Source organism: Sturnus vulgaris, chromosome 13 (genome assembly GCF_052056855.1).
Source record: "Sturnus vulgaris isolate bStuVul1 chromosome 13, bStuVul1.hap1, whole genome shotgun sequence".
NCBI lineage: Eukaryota > Metazoa > Chordata > Aves > Passeriformes > Sturnidae > Sturnus > Sturnus vulgaris.
This window is the reverse complement of record NC_142255.1, coordinates 19,174,151-19,195,194: the sequence shown is the minus strand read 5'-3', so window position 1 is coordinate 19,195,194 and position 21,044 is coordinate 19,174,151. Positions and strand designations below refer to the sequence as shown.

Here is a 21,044-nt window from a genome sequence, read left to right as displayed (position 1 = left end):
TTTGAAGTCCTGAAGTTCCTTTAAAGAGCTCTAAGTTTCAATGATTATAAGGTATTAAAGGGGCAAAATGAGACAGAAAAGGATGCTTGATGTCTTATTTCATTGCCTCACCATAAAATCCTTTTTTATTCCCTTTAAAGCCCTGTTGTCAAGTGAAATAAAATTCCAGATTTATTCCTGGGGAAGTGTATGAGTAATGAAAAAAAGAGAATTATAAGCACCATCAGTGGATTGCACAAGGGAAAGCCCAGAGTTAACCCTCAAATCCATCCTTGGTGCTTTTTTGTCCAAAATATGGATGAAATGAGTAATAAGTGGAAAATGGTGGCACTGCTGCACGAGGAGGAGGAGAACAGGGAGCAAAGTGTGAGTGTGGGTGGTGGGAAATGCTGGGAAAAAGGAAACAGGGAAAGCAAATTTTACTGGTGCTTCCCAGGTAAAATGAGGACAGTATTAATAAAAATCTCTTTAAAAATTCCCTAAAACATGCAAATGACCTGACTGACTGTGTGAAAGTGATACAGAAAGGGAGGTGGGTGATTTGGCAGGACCCACCAAACCGAAGCCAAAGGGATAAAAAAACCCCTGCAAAGCTCTTGAAAGTTGCTTTAAATGAGAGTGACATGTTTTGACACCGTTCCCTAAGAATGGCTGTAACACAAACAAAAATTAATGATGTCAAGTATTAATACTGATGCTGCAGGAATTCAACCAATGTGGTCCCAATTAAACATCAAATATGGTTATAATTTGAAAAATGACTGCGGGAATGTCATTGCAACATTCCCTGCTCGGATCTCTCCCAGCACCCACCCAGGTTTGTGTTTCCCTGTGAGATGCAGCCTCCACCTTCCTCCATATCCCTGGAAGTGTCCCAGGCCAGGCTGGATGGGGACTGAAGCACCCTGGGATAGTGGAAGGTGTGGAACAAGATGAGATTTCAGGTGTGCTCCGACCCAAACCATTCCAGGATTCCAAAATTCTGTGATTCCAAAATTCTGTGATTCCCCATCCTCACTCGTGGCTGTGGCAGGAACACCAGGGCCAGGTGCCAAAATGCACCAGGAGAGCTTTTGAGTAGTAAATTTAAGCCCTAATTAACTCTTTGAGTTTGCATCTTTTGCTCTGCAAATACGAAGGTGACAAAAACATCCTCTGCAACCTTGAAAGCTTCCCAGTCACTGGGATTTTATGGAAATCGAAGGCACAGGGATTTGGAGCAGAACTCTAGGACTTGGCAGAGCTGCTCCCTGGCAATAAATAACTTCCCTGACCAAGCACAGCCCGTGTCCAGCCTGCCCCTGCCAGGCCCAGCACAAGTCAGAGCAAAGGGGCTGATTTTATCCAGCATTTCCAGGGAGAATAAATCAGCTGAGACAGGCACATCTGAGCTGGACATTTTTTTGGCTGCAGCTGCTCCTCAGAGTAAATATATTCTTCCCAAACACTCCTGGATCATTTATTGCCTGGATGAGAGATTGGGAGATCTACAGGACAAAGCTGCTCACGATTCCTCCGAGGCACTGGAGACGTTCCTGAAATCCAGGCCATGCTCCAATGGAGGATCCACCCAACCATGACTTGTCCAAAACCTCCATTTGATTTCTCAACCATCAAAACACGTCTGGAACGTGCAGGACTCCCAGACAACCCCTGGCTAAGGCTGAAAATCCAAACTGGTCCTGCTGGGCAGCTTTGTGACCGTGGAATATTCTGCTTTTCTCCACTGATGAAGATTAACCTGCACAAATATGGATGTGCACCCTCATCCTCACCCTGTTCTGTGCTATCAGAGAGGTCAGACAGCCCTGAGTGAGAAGAGCTCCAGATGTTCCTCTCACCTCCTCCCAGGGCTCCCTGGCCTCACTCACCCTCCTCCTGGAGCCAGCTGCAGCCTTCCAACTCATTCATTGATTTTCCAGGGTCCTGGCTGAGATGGGAGACAGCAGCTGCCCCCTGGAACTCCCCTGACTGCTCCCAACTTCAGCTGGGGGGGGGAAGAAAAAAGACAAATCCCCCCCCATAATGCGAATACTTTATTATCAATGAGTGACTGGTATTAGCTTTTTGTCTGGGTATTAATAATATTTCAAAAAACCATACATCAAAATTAGGGCTTTCTCCTATTTTTGCTGTATAATTTTTGTTTTTTTTTCTTTTTTTTTTAAAAATCTGTATTGAAAGAATTATATAAGCCAAAGTGCATTTTCTGTTTTTTGTCCATATACACATTGCACCATACATAAATAATTACATTGTAAAAATGACTCCATAATTACAAGTATAATATATATTTTCATATAATATATAAAACTTTATATTAAATCTAGGTAGATGATATTTGGGATAGTCTGTGTCTTTTTTTTTTTTTTTTCTTTTTTTTTTTTTAAGTTTTGTGTGTGTGTGGGTTTGTTTTTTTTTTTTTTATTGTCGTTTTTTTTTTCCTTTCTCCTGCTTATCGATTGTTGCTGAGTAGGATCTCCAGCCAACAAGGACACGACGTGATGAACTGTCTGGAATAACACGGCCCCCAACCCTTGGCGAAACTGATGCGGACGCTGTTGGGATCGTAGGGCCCGTCTGCATAATCCAGCTCTGCCGTGTGCTGCAGCAGGCACGACTTCTCGTAGTCAAACACCTTGATGGAGTAGCCCGGCATCACCTTACGTACAATCAGAGTCCTACAGTTGGGGATGTCCAGTGTCGGCGAGTTGACGAAGATGGGATGCTCGCTGCGGTTGTAGGCCCACACCCCGTCCGGTTCCTTGCTCAGTAAAATCCCGTAGCCGATTTTACTTCGAGTCCTTCTCACAGTCTCGCTCCTGTTGTCCAGGTTGAGCTGTCCGAGGCAGAAGCCGTTTCCTTGAGGTAGGTCGTAGAAGATACTGACAGACTGTTCGTACACTGTGTACAGGCGGCCCACGCGTGTCCGGTGCTCCCAGTAGGCCACGTTGCACCAATGGCTCCTCTTCACGGCATCGGGCGACGTGCTGGCATCTGTGGGGGACAGAGAGGGGGGGTCAGGAATGTTGGGATCACCTGGGAAAACACAGGGATGGAGGCTGGGAAATGGTTCCTCCCATCCATCAGCTGTGAGCAGTGAGAGCTTGAACTCGTGCTCAACTCAACCCTCATGTTCAACACAGACTCTGTGTTCAACCCAAAACTTGTGTTCCACACAAACTCCACGCTCTTCCCAAAATTGGGGTTCAACCCAAAACTTGTGTTCCACACGAACTCCATGCTCTTCTCAAAACTGGTGCTCAACCCAACCCTTGTGTTGAACACAAACCTTGTGTTCAACACAAAGACAGTGTTCAACCCAAATTTCATGCTCAATACAAAACCAGTGTTCAACCCAACCCTCATGTTCAACACAGACTCCGTGTTCAACCCAAAACTTGTGTTCAACACAAACTCCACGCTCTTCCCAAAATTGGTGTTCAACCCAAAATATGTGTTCAACACAAAATTGGTGTTCAACCCAAATTTCATGCTCAACACAAAGATGGTGCTCAACCCAAACCTTGTGTTCCACACAAACTCCATGCTCTTCTCAAAACCGGTGTTCAACCCAACCCTCATGTTCAACACAAACTTCGTGTTCAACACAAATTCCACGCTCTTCCCAAAATTGGTGTTCAATCCAAAGATGGTGCTCAACCCAAAACTTGTGTTCAAGCCAAAACTGGAATTTAACCCAAAGTTCATGCTCAGTCTAAAACTTGTGCTCCACACAAACTCCATGTTCAAGCCAAACTTGTATTTAACCCAAAGTTTGTGCTCAATCCAAAACCTGTGCTCAACCCATAAGTTCTGTTCAACACAAACTTCAAGTTCAACCCCGTATTTGTGTTCGACCCAAACTTGTATTTAACCCAAAATTTGTGTTCACTTCAAAAGTTGTTTAACCCAAAGTTTGTGCTCAACCCAAAGTCCATTTCAACCCAAAGCTTGTGCTCAACTCAAATCCTGTCTTAATTATGTCAAATGCCACCAAGACCGGTGGCTCAAGCCCAGGCTGGAGACCCCACAGGACGCCCATGAGCTCAGCACATCTCTCTCTCTACAATTAACATCCAATCCTGCATCCAGCAGCTGGATCCACGTGTCCTCAGGATATTTGCATTCCTCCCACCTCCCCAGCACCCCTGTGCTCCTGCAGCCTCACTTTCCAAGCCCAGCTTGTGCTGAGCTGAGCCCAGGGGACGTGCCTGCATGAGTGACCCGCCGGGTGTCTCCTCTGTGTAATATTCTCTGACAGCGACGCTGATGTTCCCACGGGGAACATGAAATCTGAGGAAGTGTTTCATGCCAAGGGGGAGTAGCTGCTATGAACTATACATGTCCTTCTAAAAACCCATTGGAACTCTCTCCAGACAATGAGAAACGTCTCTTCTTTCTAGGAATTACATTCAGGGAAGACGGGAGGGGACGCAGGCTGCCAGAAATCTGTTTAATCTATGATGCCTCCAGAATTTATGATGTCTCCAGAAGGAAGACAGGAAAAGAAAGAGCCCCAAAGAGGGTGAATTAACCACTTGCTGAACATCATTCCTGCTCCTACCACACCGGGTAACAGAAAACCACTATGGAATTTGCAGGCAGGAGCCGTGCTCCGAGCCCAGCATAAGCTCCCTGACAATCCCTCACGTGCCCATGGCCTGCTGACCCCGGTGCCTCCGTGCCATCATGTCCCATTAACTCACCCACGGGGTGATGCCATTATTTTGCTCCAGAGCCCCCATTGATGCACCGGATTTCAGGCACAGCCCTCCAGCCCCGCTTCTTTTCAGGCTCAAATTACCCCGGAGGGCACCGGGCTCCCCCCTCCCCATTAACCAGCTTTGAATTAAGCGGCTTTGTTGGAGTTTAACTGGAGTTGTAACTATACAAATTTCAGGGGAGGGACAGGGGGGAGGGGTGATGGGGCAGGCAGGGAGGGAGCAGGATGTCCTTTGCTCTGGGCAACGCTCATCAGCCTCAAGCAGCCCCTTCACCCATCACAGATCACATTTTTGGGGGGACCATGTCAGTCTCTTCTCCTTCACCCATCACAGGTCACACTTTTTTGGGGACACCATCTCAGTCCACCCCCCTGCCATCACCAGGGACAACTTCCACTAAACCAGGGTGCTCATCCAGTCTCCACAGCCATTTTTCCCCTGGGACATCCTACAGATGCTCCCAAAACCTTTCCAAAGCTCTCCCCAAACGCTGAGCTCTGCTCTTGTCCCACTCCAATGATCTGGGGGCTACAGACCAGCTCAGGGCCTTTCATGTGCTGGGGCTGGAGGCTGGTAGCAATTACTGAGCTCTGCATCTGTTTAACCTCCCAACCTCCTCAAAGCCCTCCATGCCCATTAGCTATGTTGGTTTTGTTATTACATTTTTGAGAAACTACTGCTCAGCCTCTGCATTTCCCTTACAGATTAAGGATGGGACAACTTCAAACCTCCAGTGTCCCCAGCAGCTTCATTAATCAGGGGAACAGTCAGCAATAAACATTTATATAGGAGTTTCTCATGGTTTATTGCAAATTAATGTACAAGAGGGGAAAGTAAAGCTGGAGGAAAACAGTGCCTATCCTACAAAAATATTCTGCTGCAAGTGCCAACAGCCCTGGTGCCATCTCTGCTTTCCAGGAACTGGGAAATATCTAAGCAAAATCATCCATGAAAATAGGAGAAGGGCTTTTCACATGGAAATAGCTTTATTAAAAGCACTTCTGTGCAACTTGTGGCAGGAATTTCACTCCATCCACCCATGAATGCATGTCCCTGCCAATGTGCCCCTCATCTCTGTCACCCCACAGCTACTGCCTGGCAGTGCCAGCTCTGCCAGCTCACAGCACCCCTGGAGATTGTCCTGTGCTCCTTCAAACAGGTGAGGACGTGAGTTTTAGGTAACTGCACTTCAAGAAGTGAGAAGTTTCCTTTCAACCTACTTCTTTTAGCCAGGGGAGAGGAAAGTCTTTAAAATACAAAAAAATAAAAAATAAAAAATCAACCCACAGGGAAATGAACCCCTGGAAGGAGGCAGCTCAGGCTCATCTGAGCAGCCCCTGCCTGCAGGAAGCTTTGCAGGGTCCCTCTCCCAGCACTCCCCGTGCCCTGGTGGGTTCCTCTCCCTCCTTTTATCTCCCAGTGCACTCAACCAATTCCTGCAAAGATGAACTCATCCCACAGCCCTGACATAAAACAAGCACTTCAGCAAGCCCCCAAATCAGGGGGGCCTGTGCTGTGTCTCATCCCCTGCCAAGTATTAGTTTGCCTCCAGCTATTAGCCACTACCACTCTGCAGAGAGCAGGGGCGGCCAGCACACCACCACCTCCTCCTCTGCCTTTTAAATAAATATTCCACTTTTCCCTCCTCTTTTTTTTCCACGCTGCCCTTTATGAACAGACAAGAAAATCCACTTTTTGTTCTGTTTTTTTCCCCCCCCTCCTCCCACTTCTGCTGGAACAGAGGCGGGCTTGTTAACGTTCTTTTTGAAGAAAGGAAAATATTTGAGTCCCCGCAGTGGTACAGGACGGGTTTTTAACAACTATCATTGTAAGCAGCTACAACTTGTAGCAGCTCCAGAGGGGCTGGCGTCAGGGCTATCTCCTCCATCAAAGCCACCTTCATCCATCAGATGGAGGGGCTGAAACTCTGCCTTGTGTTTACTCCTTCCTCCGCTTCCTCCTCGGCAGCCTCGCAGAACATCCCAAAGTGAATTCAAACAATTGGAGATAAAGGAACAAGATAGGAGAATCAAACTCAGAATTTAAAGGGAAAAGGCTCCTGCGTGGCTCAGGCGAAAGGAATCTGGGTCTGGGAATAAATGCAGAGAGCAAACACTGTAAATCCTCCTGGTGTTAGCAGCACTGCTGCTGTCGCTCCCTGCAGAGTGTGGAGGTAAAGAAAATAACTTGAGGTTTGAGACTATTTGTGATTTGACAGCATTTTATGCCAGTAAAGTTCAAAGGAGTGTTTTAAAAGAGAAAAGAAAGATGCTTTTTTCCAAAACAAAACGCTGCACAGTCCCACTGCTTGATGTTGCACTTAAAAGCAGCATGGAAAACATGGGCAGATCACGAAACACATGAAATAAACGGCTCTGATTCACTCTTTGGCTTTTCCAAAGCCACCAAAACCTCCTCCCAGCAGGTCAAATGGCCCTCTCAGATCATGGCTGCAAGGATGAGCTTCTCAAAACACATTGAAGAGTTGCCCATAGGGAAGACCATGCACATGAAAAATAAATCATTGCACTCTCCAGATGTGAAGGGGACTCGAATGCACATCTGGGCAACCTGGAAACGAAGCAGGATATTCAAAAGTCCCCCACACCACAGAGCCCACTCCCCATTTCCATGTCCCTCCCTCTTGTACTCCTGTGTCACAGGGCAGCCTCACACTCCACTGGCCATGGAGCTCACTTACATCCTCCCTCAACACCTTTCCATTCAGTTTTATTCCACTTTTGGACTAAGAGACCCAGGCTCAGTCATTTTCCTCCCCTCTGCCACAGCACAGATCTGTATTTACACTGCCCAGCACACAGGAGCAGGGAAGCAGGAAGGTTAGAGCCACACACAGGTCATTGTGAACGAGGTCCAGATAAAAAGCCCAGCACAAAGAACACACACATTTCCCCAAAATCTATTAACAGTTCACTGGGGAGCCATCAGTTAAAATAATCTCCCATTAATACCCTTGGAAACAAGCACCAGGGTAAAGAAGGGGTTAAAACTTTCCACAGCAGAAATGGAATTTTTATGGCCTGGCAAAAAGAAAAAAAAAAAAAAAAGAAAGAAAGAAAGAAAAAAATTAATTGTCAATCTGCCCCAGCAAAGCTCACAACCATTTTCTTTAAGCCAATATACTTAAAATACCTCTGCCTTACAAGTTTCAGCTGGAATGCATCACTGTGCCCCCCAGAGCCCCCCTGCCACCAGCACCAACCCCAGCACGGGGGGCCCCTCTGGGGACACACAGCAGCCACCTCTGGCTGCCCACCCTCACTGGGAGCCCTGGCTGGGACTCTGGGGCCACCTGGGAGGGGTTGGGGAGCCCTGCCTTGGTCCCAGCGTGTGTTTTTAGGGCAACATCCTCAACCTGGCAGGGAGCAGGCAGAGGAGGCTGGGCAGGAGCTGCTCCATGTCGAAATCATGGTGAGGACAGGACAGCTCAGTCCCCATGCCTTGGTTTCTCCAGGGAAGCAGGAAGGTGCTCTCAGGGAAGGACAAGGGGCTCCTGAGGGGAAAAGGCACTGGGTGCAAGCAGCAGCCTGGGCAGCCCTGCTTTTCCTCCTGGACATTCTCCTTCAAGCCCAGCATCAACAGAGGATCCTTTGATGTCCCAGCTTTCACCAAGAACAGCTTCTCCCTGGTTTCACAGAGCCATGAAAAGCAGTGACCAGCTGATGGCCAAGGTCAGCCACAGGGACAGCCAAGCAGAACAACAAACTCTGTCCCAGATTCCTGCTTTACTCCACTGAATGGAAGGATTGAGCCCAGCTTCTATGTCAACTATCACACAAGAACGTGATTTTATATTGTCATTCATCTGGTGTCACTGCAGGGTCCCAACTCCTCCATCCTCACCAGGCACCTTCCTCGTGTTGGGCAGCCAGGGACACCAGTTCAGCTCATTTATCCCACAAAAACCATGGAAAGACAGCTGAGAAGAGCCCTCCCCACCACCATATCCACCATCCTCCATCCTCCATCCTCCATCCTCCATCCTCCATCCTCCTCCTCCTCCTCCTCTCCCAACCCTTCCCTTGGAGCAGAGCTCTGCTGTTCCCCAGCCTCCTCTGCCAGCAGATTTAATTTGTTAACCCAGGAGATGATTAACTCCAAAGAACACTTGCGCTGGGTTAATTAATTAAATTAGTTCAAAAAAAAGGGTCTGACAAGCACCAGAGCCGGTGCAAGAGGTGTGTGGAGAGGCCTGGGGGGAAAGGGGGACATTTCCATGGCAGCCCAAGAAACAAAAGCAACACAGGACAGGGAGCCAATGCCAAGAATGAGGATGAAAACAATTTTCTCTGCATAAAAGAAACCACTCTGCAAAATCATCAGCTCATGCTAATTTTTTTTTTTTTTATATCCTTCAAAGCAAAACACATGCCATGTTTAGTTCTGCCCGGAAATTTGGAAGTCATCATCAGTTAGCTTATTTTCAAGCTAAACTCAAGGAGTTTTCTCCTAATGGACTCTCCCTGGCCATTAAATCCACAGTCCAGAACATGAGTTTAAGGTATTTTAGCATGACTTTTTCCCCACAACTCTCCTGGTTTAGAAAGGACTTTTCAGCCAAGGGTGAAAACTGGAAAAACCCAACTCGGGTATTTTTCACCGACATTTTTATGTGTTCTTTCTAAACAGCAAAGTTTTCAGAGATTTAGGTGAGATGTTTTTGAAATGTTTTTGAATCCAAACAGTTTCCATGAACGTCAGCTTGTCTTGCTCAGAGTTTTCAGGCACATCCATGACTTTTCCAGCTCCTGGGCTGTGCAGGTACCTGCGTTACACCTGGCACGTCCGAGGGAACACAACAATGTAAAAACAGCTTCAAAAGGAGCCCCGAACGTCACCGCCCACGCTGGCTGCCACTTCTGAAAGCATCAGACCTGTCATCAACCACAGCCTGGCTGGGACTTCTTCCCTCTTGGAAACCAGCCCTGGATAAAGCCAAACCCAGCAAAACCCTGGGGTCGTGCTTGGCATCTCCATGAGCATCCACCCCTGTGCCCCAACCAGCTGGAGAAAAATGAGCTGGTGCAAAGCACAGGGGAAAGGTTGGGGAAGGGAAGGTTCCCCACTGTTTTGATTTTCTGTAAAATCCAGAGGTTTGATGAAAATCTTCCTGGGACTGGCTTTTTCTTCTGCCTGCTCCTGGCAAGGCAGCAGCTCCACTCGCAGGAGAGAAGGTTCATTCCCAAGCAGGGTGAGGGAAGCCGGCACAAAAATGGGGAGAAAACCTCCCCTTTTTTTCCCACTTTGACATTGAGAACTCGCACATTTTCAGGTCCTCCACCCAACAATGTGTGCAATCCCTTTTTTGTTCCCCTGGAGCCTGAAAAACACTGAGGATCTGGGAGAAATCACCCAATAAATCACCAGATGGCAGAATTCCCTTCCAGGCACTGCTGTGATGTCCAAGGCTCCTTTCCCCACGCCCGCTCTTCATCAATCCGGGGGCTGCAATTCCAACCACGCCAACCACATCCCAGTGGGATGGGCACTGATTGGGGTGGCCAAATGAGATCTCCTGGGCTCTCCCCAGCTTTTGGAAGCTGTTCTGGCTTGGCAGAGCAGCTGGAGGAGCTGTCAGAATCCCCTGGGGGAGCGGGATAATCCTCCCAGCGGCCGGAGCTGCGGCAGGGGGATCATCCCGCAGCGGGGCCGAGGCTGGGAAATGGCATAAATATAAATATAAATATAAATAATCATAGTTTTCACTCCCAGAGAAGTTTCGGCTGAGCACTTCAAAGCCTTTTAAAAGCAGAAACTAATTAGTAGGTCCCTCAGAAGAGAAACAGGAATAACACCCCTTCCCTCCTCCATCGTGCCGCTCGCCAAGAGCACGTTGGGTGCTGGAGACGAGCCTGGGAATCTCCTCAGCACAGGGGGACGGGCCAGAGGCCTTGGCTGCACCAAACCAAACCCTGCTGGCTCCCCCCAGCACCAATCCTGAATCATTAAACTCCCAAGGAAGGGGTTTCTCCCAGGGTGGAGGGGGGCACTGAGGGGCTGGAGCTGTTTTTGAGGTCGAGGTGGTGAGGATGTCATGAAGAAGATGCAGAGATGCTGCTAGAGCCTCCTCATTTTCCACATTTCCTAAGAACATCAGAGTGTCCCCAGCAGCAGCAGGATCACTGACCCAGCACTGGCTGTGTTTTATATCCAGTTGTTGGATGATCCATGGGCACTGAGCTCCTCCAAACCAGGAATGCTGTCCTGCAAAGGCCAGGCAGCCCTTCCCCACCTCCTTACACAGCCCAACCCCAAATTACAGCTCAGCTCCCTCCAGGAACGACCCAAATTTGCCATTTCCAGAGGGGAATGCTCAGCTTCCCCTTTCATGAGGCCTCCTTCAGATGTCCCTGCTGATCACAGAAAATACATTTCCCAAAATACCAGGAAAATGGGAACTTTGGGCTTTGGAGCTTGGACAGGACACAGGACCCTGAGCAGGCAGAGGCTGCAGCAACTTTTTAGTTTCCTAACCAGAAATGAGTGGAGCTGCCACCCTGGGAGGAAAACCAAAGCAATACCAAACAAAACAGCATCATCAGATGTATTTGGAGAGCCTGCACTGTGCTCCAGCCCCAGCCATTCCAGCCTGGAGCAAGAGCCTCCCCTTGCTCTCACACCTCCATGGGATTTACTCCTGAGAATGAGAGCTGATGGCTTCCAGAGGAGCTTGAGGAGCAGCAAATGGGCTGAAAATACCCAAGGCCACCCTGATTTTTCAGCAGCCACAGTGGCACCTTCGAGGGCAGACTGAGCTCCGTGCCAACACCACTGCGAGCATCAAGGACTGAGGAAGTTTTAGGGAACCATCCCCGACCTGGAAAACAACCTGTGACAGAGGGTGCTCCCTGAGGGGGCCAGAGGCAGCAGCCCCACAAATTTTTTTCCATAAAAACCTGGAATTTTTTCTCCCTAAAACCTGGGAATGAGCTGCTTTGCTCCCCCTTGGCTGGCTGGGTGTGGAGTCCGGTGCTGGGCAGACACGAGACCTCACTTTGGGAATTCTGGCTTTCAACCCAACCCTGTGCCAGAGGGTTCACCCCAGACCCCAGACCAGCTGTGTCCTCTATTCCAACCCAACCCTCCTTCCAAAAGGGTTTCACTGAAACCTCCCCTCATCTGATAATTCCTCCCCCAGCAACCCCCCCAAAAAAAGGCGTTTTTTTTTTTCCAGCACGGTATCAGTACCCTCACATATATGGGAAGCAGACAGGGGCTGCGAGTGGAATGGGAATTCAGGCTTTGTTCTCCCTGGCCAGAACCCAAGATCCTGCTCCTGATAAAGCTCTCCAGAGCCTCTCTGTCTGTGCAGGCACCTCGGGCTCCGGGGCTGCCACCGCGTGTCACGACGCCCACGGCTCCTGCAAGTCCTCGCTCGTGGCGGATTTGCTGGAGTTTTACAGGGAATTAAAGGATTTTGGGTGCCAGCGTGGCCTTTGTAAGGAAACAAATCCCTCTGGTGTGCTGGCCAAGCTGGTCATGCTGAAAGGCTGAACCTGTACAGGGAGGTCTCGGGGTTCCTGCCTGGTGAAAGGGATTGAAAGCCAGGATGGGATTGAGGTGAGCAGACCTGGGAAAGGACCTGGTGCAGGAATCCCACCAGGGAGAGGTGGAATGGAACACAGGGGTGGCTCCTGCCCTCCTCCAACGTGCCCAGGGTTGCGTGGGCACCCACACACGCCAGATTTTCCGATAGCTGCTCCATGTATTGGTGTGTAAACATCTGCTGGGGCCGTCCCAAGCAGGCAGCAAGCTCCACTCACAACTGCCCGTGGCCAGCATCCACGGGCTCTCACTCCCACTTCAAGCAAAGACTAAACAATGACTTCAGCAACTCGGGATTGAAGCCCCGGGGTTGGTCCCTCACATCCACAGTGGGAGCAGTCAGGATGCTGTGCTGGCATCTTCTGCAAAGCAAGAGGATCTGCAGCCCTTGTGCCATTTGTCCCTCTTCTGGAAAATCCACAAATCAGCAGCTCAGAGAAATGGATGCACAGAGCATCCATTTCTGCTAACCTGGGACAAGATCATCCCTGAAGATCAAACACATCTTTTCTTAGAATTGTAGAATTGTTACAGCCATAACTCTAAAATCACTGAGTCCAAATGTCACACTTTTATACTCCCTGGAACGGTGCTGTAAAACCTATTAAAGTGCAGAAAAACAGCAAGAAAATTGGTGTGAAGTAGGGGTAGGGGATGAAAATCAATGTATTTGCATGAAACCCACGGCACTGAAGAGCATCAGTGCAGCCCAGAGAGGCAGCAACGTGTGGCCTCTGCAAGTCCCCAGTTTCCAGTGTCACCTCCCAGATGACCAAATTCCTCACGCTGTACTTGCCCATGGAGACTGGAGGTGACTCACACCAATTACCCTCCCTGGCCAAGAAGGACTTGTTTTCATTTCTACAAACCACAGTTTCTTTTAAAAAAAAAAAAAAAAAAAAAAAAAAAAAGAAGCGGGGGGAGGAATAGGAAAATGCCAAAATACACAGAGAACTCCATGGAATACATCCTGTCCTGCTGCACTAATATGAATCCCAGACAACTCCAGCTTGGCTTGGGATATTCTAGGAGAAAAGGATTAATGAGTTATCACAGAATGGTTTGGGTTGGAAGGGAACTTTAAGCTCATCCCATTCCACCATCCCAGGTTGTTCCAAGCTTTGTCCAACCTGACCCTGGACACTTCCATGGATCTAGGGGCAGCCCCAGCTTCTCTGGGAAATCTGTGCCAGGGCTCCCCACCCTCACAGGGAAGAATTTCTCCCCAGTATCCCACCCATCCCTGCCCTCTGGCAGTGGGGAGCCATTCCCTGTGCCCTGTCCCTCCATCCTGTGGATCATAGCATGGACACAGCCAGTGGAACTATTTGGATTAAAAACTTTCCCACCTTCCTATGACAAGCTCTCATCTTTCTTGGGAGCTGAATTTTCAAGAATAACCTTTCCAGGATTGGTCTATGCAGAGTTTGTGGCTGCAAACTCCTCCACGAGCTGAAAGCAAAAGCTGAGCTCACAAAGTGCAAAAGAAGCACCAAATAAATGCAATAAATGACCTTCCCATGGAGAGGAAGGGGAGCAGGTCGGGCTCTTTGTACATATCAAGGCCAGGGAGATTAAGGGAGCACGTGAAGGCATCCTTGGGGATAATGAGTTCAACACTGCACTCCCTCCACTCAGCACTGGAGGAGAAATTTCAGATTCCTTCCCTCCCCTCCAGGGAAATCCACTCTAAAAAGTAAAGTAAGGAATACTGAGGGAAACACCAGGCATTACACATTAAAAAGGCAGCTTGTCACCAGCCTAAACCAGACCCATTTTTTTTTTTCCTCATTCCATATATATCACACATATAAAGAATCCACATGGATGTAGAGAATCCCCCTGCAAAAACCCTGAAGAATAACTGGGTGTAAAACCAGGGTCAGATATTTTTCCAGAAATGCATTCACGAAGCTCCAATGAGCAGCACAAATTTTCACTCGGGGTAATTTTTGCCCATTATTGCAGCATTTCACACAGTTTCTGATGGGGCTGTGGATGATGTGGAAGCCTCATCGTTCAACCCCATTCTTACATGGTACAAACAGATATTGGTGTTATAAACTCTGTCAAGTTCTGCACTAGAATATTTAAATTGTTAAAAATAGGAAAGAAACTGCACAGTTCACATATTTTATAAAGCTGGGTTAAATCAACATCTGCAAAAAATATCCCCGTTAAACGAAATAGCAGGATTTCATTAAGTAAATTGCAAGTTGGCAAAAATTCTGAAAGAAAGGGAAAAAGCCACAGCCAGCCCTGTAATTTAAACCTTATTTTAACTGTGACAGCATGGCTGTGAGAGGCTGCATTTCCAAAGGAAAAAATAAAATAAAGTTTAAAAAAAGTACCTGCTCCCCTTGCACCTCACCTCAGTGCCTGCAGTTGTTACTCAAACGAGTTTTTCCATAGGGAGATGAAGAGGGAGCAGGACAAGCTCCCACCTCTGTATCCTCTGTGTCAGATCTACCAACCCTAAAAAATTTAGGATTTTCCACCGTGGGATGCTGGTGGGTGATGGGTGAGGGTATCAATAAATCCCTCAGAGCCAGGAGGGCTCAGGGACATCCCAGTGATGCTGCAGCTTCTGTTCCACCCCTTTCCCTGGAAGCTGAAATCCGGGATGAGCTGGCTGTGGAGCTGAGGAACAGCTCAGTCTGTGCCACTTCATCTCTTGGTGTGTTTTAAACACACCCTGCTCCCCTGCACCAGCCCCATCCTCTCTGTGGGTGCCACAGGAGGGGCAGGATTTGGGTTTGTGAACCCCAAAGAAATCCCTGAAGGCACAGGATGTGCCTGGGGAGCTCTTCTGGGCTCTCCTCTGTGTTTGGGGTGGTCGTGGCCCCCTTTTCCCAAATGGAAGGTGCAGCTTTGGGGCAAAGCTCAGCCCTGGGGCAGCCAGGGAGTTTCCAGCTGCTTTTCCCAACCTGCTGAGTGCTTTCCCTGCCCGGGGTGACTCAGGCAGGCTGGGCTGGGCTGCGTGGGGAAGCCGAGCTCTTCCCACAGCCCTGGCCAAGGGCCCTGCAGGAGCCATCCCTGCAGGACAGGGACAGGGACAGGACACCCCCAGGGCACCGTTCTGGGGCCACCTCCTCCAGGGCAACACTCAGCACTCCGGGTCCAGATCTGAGCTCCAGAATTTCACTGATTTCCCACCCCAAAGCTCTGCACGTCCCAGGGGAATCACCTGGAAGCAGCACTCCAGGATCAGTAAAACCCACCCCCCCCCCCCGCCCCCATCTGGCACATACTGGATCTGTTTGCTTTGAGAAGAATTGCAAAACCTCAAAGCAAAACGTGAAAAGAGCAGCTCTGATCTGCAAACTTGGAGCTGAAGAGGAGCCCTCTCACAAAAAGGCCAATTATTTGCTTACAAGGTTTTGGCTTTGCTGTTTTTCCTGGCACTTACGCCACCAGAGTTATTTTGAAGGGCTGTTTGCTCCAGGAGGAGCCGAGCAAACAGCAATCCCATTTCCTTTCGGATCTAAACATCCGTTTGTCGTGCGAGCAGGAGGAAAAAAAAAAAAAAAACCAACCCCGAGAGCCTCAGGAAGAACAAGGAAAAGGGAGGTGGGTGCTGCTGGGGAGGGGAGCACAGCACCCACCCCTGCCATCCCTGGGGGGTCCCCATTCCCTGCTGGCCTGAAATGCTCATCCAAGGGGTCTGGGATGCTCTCCTCGAAGCAGATCGAGCAAAGGAGCAATGGTTGGACCCTCCCATCTATTAACACATCCATGGGGGCTGGACTTGATCTTCACAGGTCCCTTCCCACCCACACCGGTCCAGGATTCCACTCGTACGGAATATAGGATGGAGCAGCTCCTGAGGGGATAATTCCAGGCAATTTCACAGCCTGGTGCTGGATGAAGCAAGAAATAAAAGCTGCATGGGCCTCTCATAGCTCCCCGGAGATGCAGCATCGCTGGAGCCTTGCAAAAGGAAATTTGGGAGCAGAAGAAAGGTGGTTGAGCTGAGGGAAGAGCAAAGCAAAGAAGGATGTGGAGCTGCTGGAGCAATTCCAGAGGAGACCAAGAGCTGGAGCTCCTCTGGAGCCAGGCTGGGACAACTGGGAATGTTCACCTGGAGAAGGGAAGGATCCAGTGAATCCTCAGAGCCCCTTGCAGTGCCTAAAGGGGCTCCAGGAGAGCTGGAGAGGGACAAGGGATGGACACAGGGAATGGCTTCCCACTGCCACAGGGCAGGGATAAGTGGGATTTTGGGGAGGAATCCTCCCAGCTACGCTTTCCACCCTTCAGTGAGCAAAGGGCCAGCTCACCGGAATGCTCCTAAATTTCCTGGCTTTTGAGGATACAAGCCAGGTCATTAACATTATTTATAGGTTCCTGTGTATGAGTTTCCATTTGTTTGCCTGCTTAAAACCAGTTAGGTGGAAAAAAAAAAAAAGCAATTCCTGGAGGTCAGACAGTTAAAAAACCCTCATGTCCATGGTCTGATGGACCCAAAGGATCAGCAGCTCCTTTAGAAGCATAACTGTTTCCTTAAATGCTTATTGTGTAAATATTTAAGCTACTTTATAAAACTTTTACAATGTACTTAGGAAGCATAAATCTCCCCAGCGGAGCACGGCAGGGCCCGGCTGCGCACGCTCAGGAACACAAACAGGGACATTTCCAATGCTAATGCTGCACCCAAGGGGCCCTGAGGTCACAATCTCAGGAAAAATCATTACTGAGCTGATCCCCTGGGCTCACCCCAAAAGGGAGCAGGGTTACGTGCACCGAGTCATTGCTGCGGGGTGGCTGCTGTGGAAAACAATCTCCTATTGATGGTTGGTGGGTGGTGGTGTGCATGGAGCCCTGAGGATTTTCCTCTTCAAAGCACAGCTCTTACACTCCAAAAATTATGTAATTCACAAACAATCCCCTAATGCTCGTTTTAAGAATGAAATTTTTTTATTTTTTTTTTTTTCCCCTCAATGCCTGTGGAAGGTTTGAAGTCGAGCCCAGCTCATCAGAGCCCATTCCTGCATCCCTCCTGCAACCAAACCAGTGCCACCCACCCATGCCAGCCTCTCCCGTGGTGCTTTTTGGGGAGATGAACTTCCCAGAGGTGAATATTCCCTTGAATTGGGAAAAACACCCCCTGTGCTGAGTGGCACATCTGTATCCAGGCTGGTTTCCATAAGGAAACCCTGCAGTTTTATGGATACATTCACCAGCTCCAATTCTCCAAACAAATGAGACCTTATTTAACATAGGAAATAACATATTTAGGATTTTTTTCCCCAAAACAGCTTCTCTACCGTAATTTAGGAGTGTTTGAGGCAACAACAACAAATGGAATCAGGGAACTGGAAGTTTATTCCCTGTGCAAAGCACAGCTTGCTGTTGTATATGATGAAGTACATAGAAAGTCTGGAAAAAAACTTGGATGGGAGTTCAAACATTGATGTTTTAAAGATGAAAGCGTGTTCTTCGATTAAATGTTTAAATAAAGTTTTCTGGTACTAAATCATTTAAACATTTTCACATTCCTCACATTTCTAGAAGCGCTGTTGGTTTTTATTTATTGTCATAACCCAGTGCCCCCAGCAAGCCACCAGGGCCACTTGAGGCAACCTGTTTTCCAAAGGGAAAGTTCTTGCAGGATGGTAAAAAAATCATGAAGAACATGAGAGCCTGAGTCTCATTCTCCACCTCCCATTTATTCTCCAAACCCCATCATATTTTCCTCTTTTTTTTTTACAAATAAATCCTCCCATGCTGCACATGGGCACAGCCGGGTTCTGCTCCAAATATTGACCAGAAATTCAAAGCAACTCCACTGACTTCATCGTGGTTGTATTTAGACAGTTGAAAATCAACAGAAATTGGCCTGGGTGTTCAAATTGTCTTTTTTAGCAGCTCTTGGGATGTTCCAGGGTGCTGTCAGTGATGAGGTCAGAATTGCTCATGGGGACAGAGAGCATAGCTCTGTCACCAGTGCCTCAAACAGCCCCAAGAAGAGGAAAATCTGAATTCCTCGAGCTTTTTGAGAAGGTACAACTCATGCAACCACCGAGTCCAAGGCTCCAGCCCAGCAATGCAGGGAAGCTCTGACCTGGCCTGTCCCAACTCTGCCACAAAATTTTGAGGAACGAGGAACTGCAGGGACATCCATGATAAATGGGAATAAACCTGCCATGAGTCAATAAGAATGGAAATGCTGGCGAGGTTTTTACTGCAGGACAACGCAGCGGTAGCAGAGGAACAAAAATCTGAATTTCTCCAAAGACAGAGCTCGATAAATAAAATGTGATTTCCAATGCCAGAAGATAACTGGGCTCAGTCACCCAGCACGCCGTTGCTGACCCTGATGTCCTTATTTCCTTGTAAATCCATCATTAAGGAATAAAAACAACAACCCAGGCTCAAGGGGACATTCATGAGTCCCGGGATCCCTGATGGTTCCATCCCTGATGGTTCCATCCCTGCTGCTCTCCACTGAACCTCTCCCCAGGAGCTCCCAGGCCTGTTTGCTTAACACGGCCCAGGATAAAACTCCCTATTTATTTTGGCACCATTCACTCTGAAGGCCCTAAAACCCAAATAAAGTCCGTTCCCCTCTGTGTGTATCTCCAGCTATTGACACTGCTCGGGACCAATTTGCAAATCCAAACAAACTCGGGTTGTGTAATGGGGCTGGAAAAACAATCAGGAAGGGGCTGGGGGTGTGCTCACAGGTTCCTGCAGGGAGGGAGGGCTGGAAGGGGTGGCAGATGACAAGAAATTCAACTTTTACTCTGATAACAACAGGAGCTATTTTCTGCCCATGACATCACGCTCCCAGCCAGCCTTGAAGCAGCAGAGATGGTGCTGGTGGAAGTCACAGAGGACTTTGCTGGTTGTTCTGTTGCCTGGAAAGGCTGAGCTGGAACAGAGACCAGACAGAGCAAAAGGAATAAAATAGGAATTTATTGAAAGGATTCACCTTGGGCAGTGTAAGAGCCTGGCAGGAGCTGCACACAAATCAAATCCAAGATGGGTCCTGGTCACGAGTTTTTACACTTTTATAAATTTTGGTTCATCTGCACATTGGGGTTAATTATCCAACCACAGCCCCAGACTATGAAGTCTGAGGCCCCAGGCTTGCCCCCTTTCCCTCACCATTGTTTCTGCTTTTTGGGTATCAGTTGTCCTTGATTCTCTAGCTAGGAAAGGAATTGTTTTGTCTAACTACCCTGTGAAGAGACCTTACTAACACCTAATATGAAGTTTCAGAGTTCCACGCTAAGCAGCAGAGATTCTGAAAAATATAAAAGCTAAAACCCCAAGGCATCGGTTCCAGTGGCCAACATCCTACAATTCCCTCTTTTAAAAATAGAGATTTTTTTTTTTTCATTTCAAGTGCCTCACAACCACCCAAATCCTCTCTGCTGGCTCAGCTGATCCAAGGATAAATCATAGCATCCCCAAACCCATATGAACATGCCCAGACTCTCCCCACCTGCATTCCCCAGCAGGGAATGATGGGGGCATGACTTTTCTGCTCTGTTCTGTAGAAAGAAGATGAATTGTGCCCTTCAACTGGCTCTTTCTCCCTGTTGGCTGCAGTTAAGTATCCAAAAAACCCCATCTCAGACATGGACATCTGTATTAATCTGAGATTAAGTGCAAGAATTGCTACCCAAACACCATCAAAATGGTCCAAACATTATTAGGTCTTTAATCACATGCAAAAGCAACATCTCACTAAGGGAACTCAAATCTTAAGGGTAATGTGTTATTGCCTGGATGACTCTGGATAGGAAATCGAGCTGGTAATGGATTGTGAGAATAAATACATCAGGGTATTCTGGCTGCAGACAGAGAACTGATGTGTAAGTGGTGGCATTAAACTACACCTGCACAAGTGAGGGGCTGGAAAAGCACAATGCTGTGGTGTGCAGGGCAGGGTGAAGTTAAAACTCTTGTTTCATGAGCTCATTATTTCAGAATCAATGGTTAAAACGAAGAGCTCACACAAACTTCTCCTGCAGCTTCAAGGACCCTGTGAGTGGCCAACCCAGAGCCTCATCCCAGCCACCACAGGGGCTCTGCTCAGCAGGAAAAGGGTCTCCTTTCAATGCAATGGAGAAGGCAGAGCAACAGCTCTATTTTAGCCCTGTTGCTATGAAATGTCTACAAAAATAAGTCCTGCTTGTGCCCTCCCTTAGGCACATCCCTGTCCTGCTCCCCCTGTCCCAGGCAGAGTCTAGCCTTGGCCAAACTCACCTGGTTTCAGGTTTCCTGACAAACCCTGAAACATAAATACATCCCTAATTCTGCTGGGGAAGCTGAGCTGAGTTTCTGGCAGGGCTGTGCTTGGGATTGAAACAAGGGGGGGGGAAAAAAACCACAGCGGTTTTGACCCAAAACCAAGACTCCCCCCCCTAAACTTGGCAGCTCCCACTGATTTTTATTTTGACTCAAAACTCAGGACTCCAACACCCTGCTTGGGGAAGTGGGATTTTCAGAGCCCTGCAGGACACCCAGCTCCCTGCTTGACACTGGATATCTTGATGGAAGTGTGCTGCAGCTCCCCAGTGCAATGATGAGGAAATCCCAGCTTTCAATGCAGCAGAAACCCCAAAACACGGGAGGCTGTTCCTAAGCCCTCCCTGCAAATCCCATCCATGCCCAGAGCCCAGCACTTGGAGGCTGCACACAAATATAGCTGCAGGCATCTTTCTGAGGGCTGCAGAGGCAGAGTTTAAAAGCAGGATGTTTGGCTGAGCTGCTCTTCCCTCAAATAAACACCCACGACCTCAC

General features: G+C 48.4%; 1 protein-coding gene across 1 annotated transcript in view; it reads right to left on the bottom strand.

Moving 5' to 3' along the window:
* Nucleotides 1-2,018: 2,018 nt before the first annotated feature.
* SMAD6 (SMAD family member 6) overlaps nucleotides 2,019-21,044 on the bottom strand; it is a 39,105-nt gene continuing 20,079 nt past the window's right edge. The window contains exon 4 of the mRNA XM_088172705.1: nucleotides 2,019-2,997. Within this exon, the coding sequence (XP_088028831.1) occupies nucleotides 2,456-2,997 (542 nt within the window). The 3' untranslated portion in view covers nucleotides 2,019-2,455. The remainder of the gene's footprint in view (nucleotides 2,998-21,044) is intronic.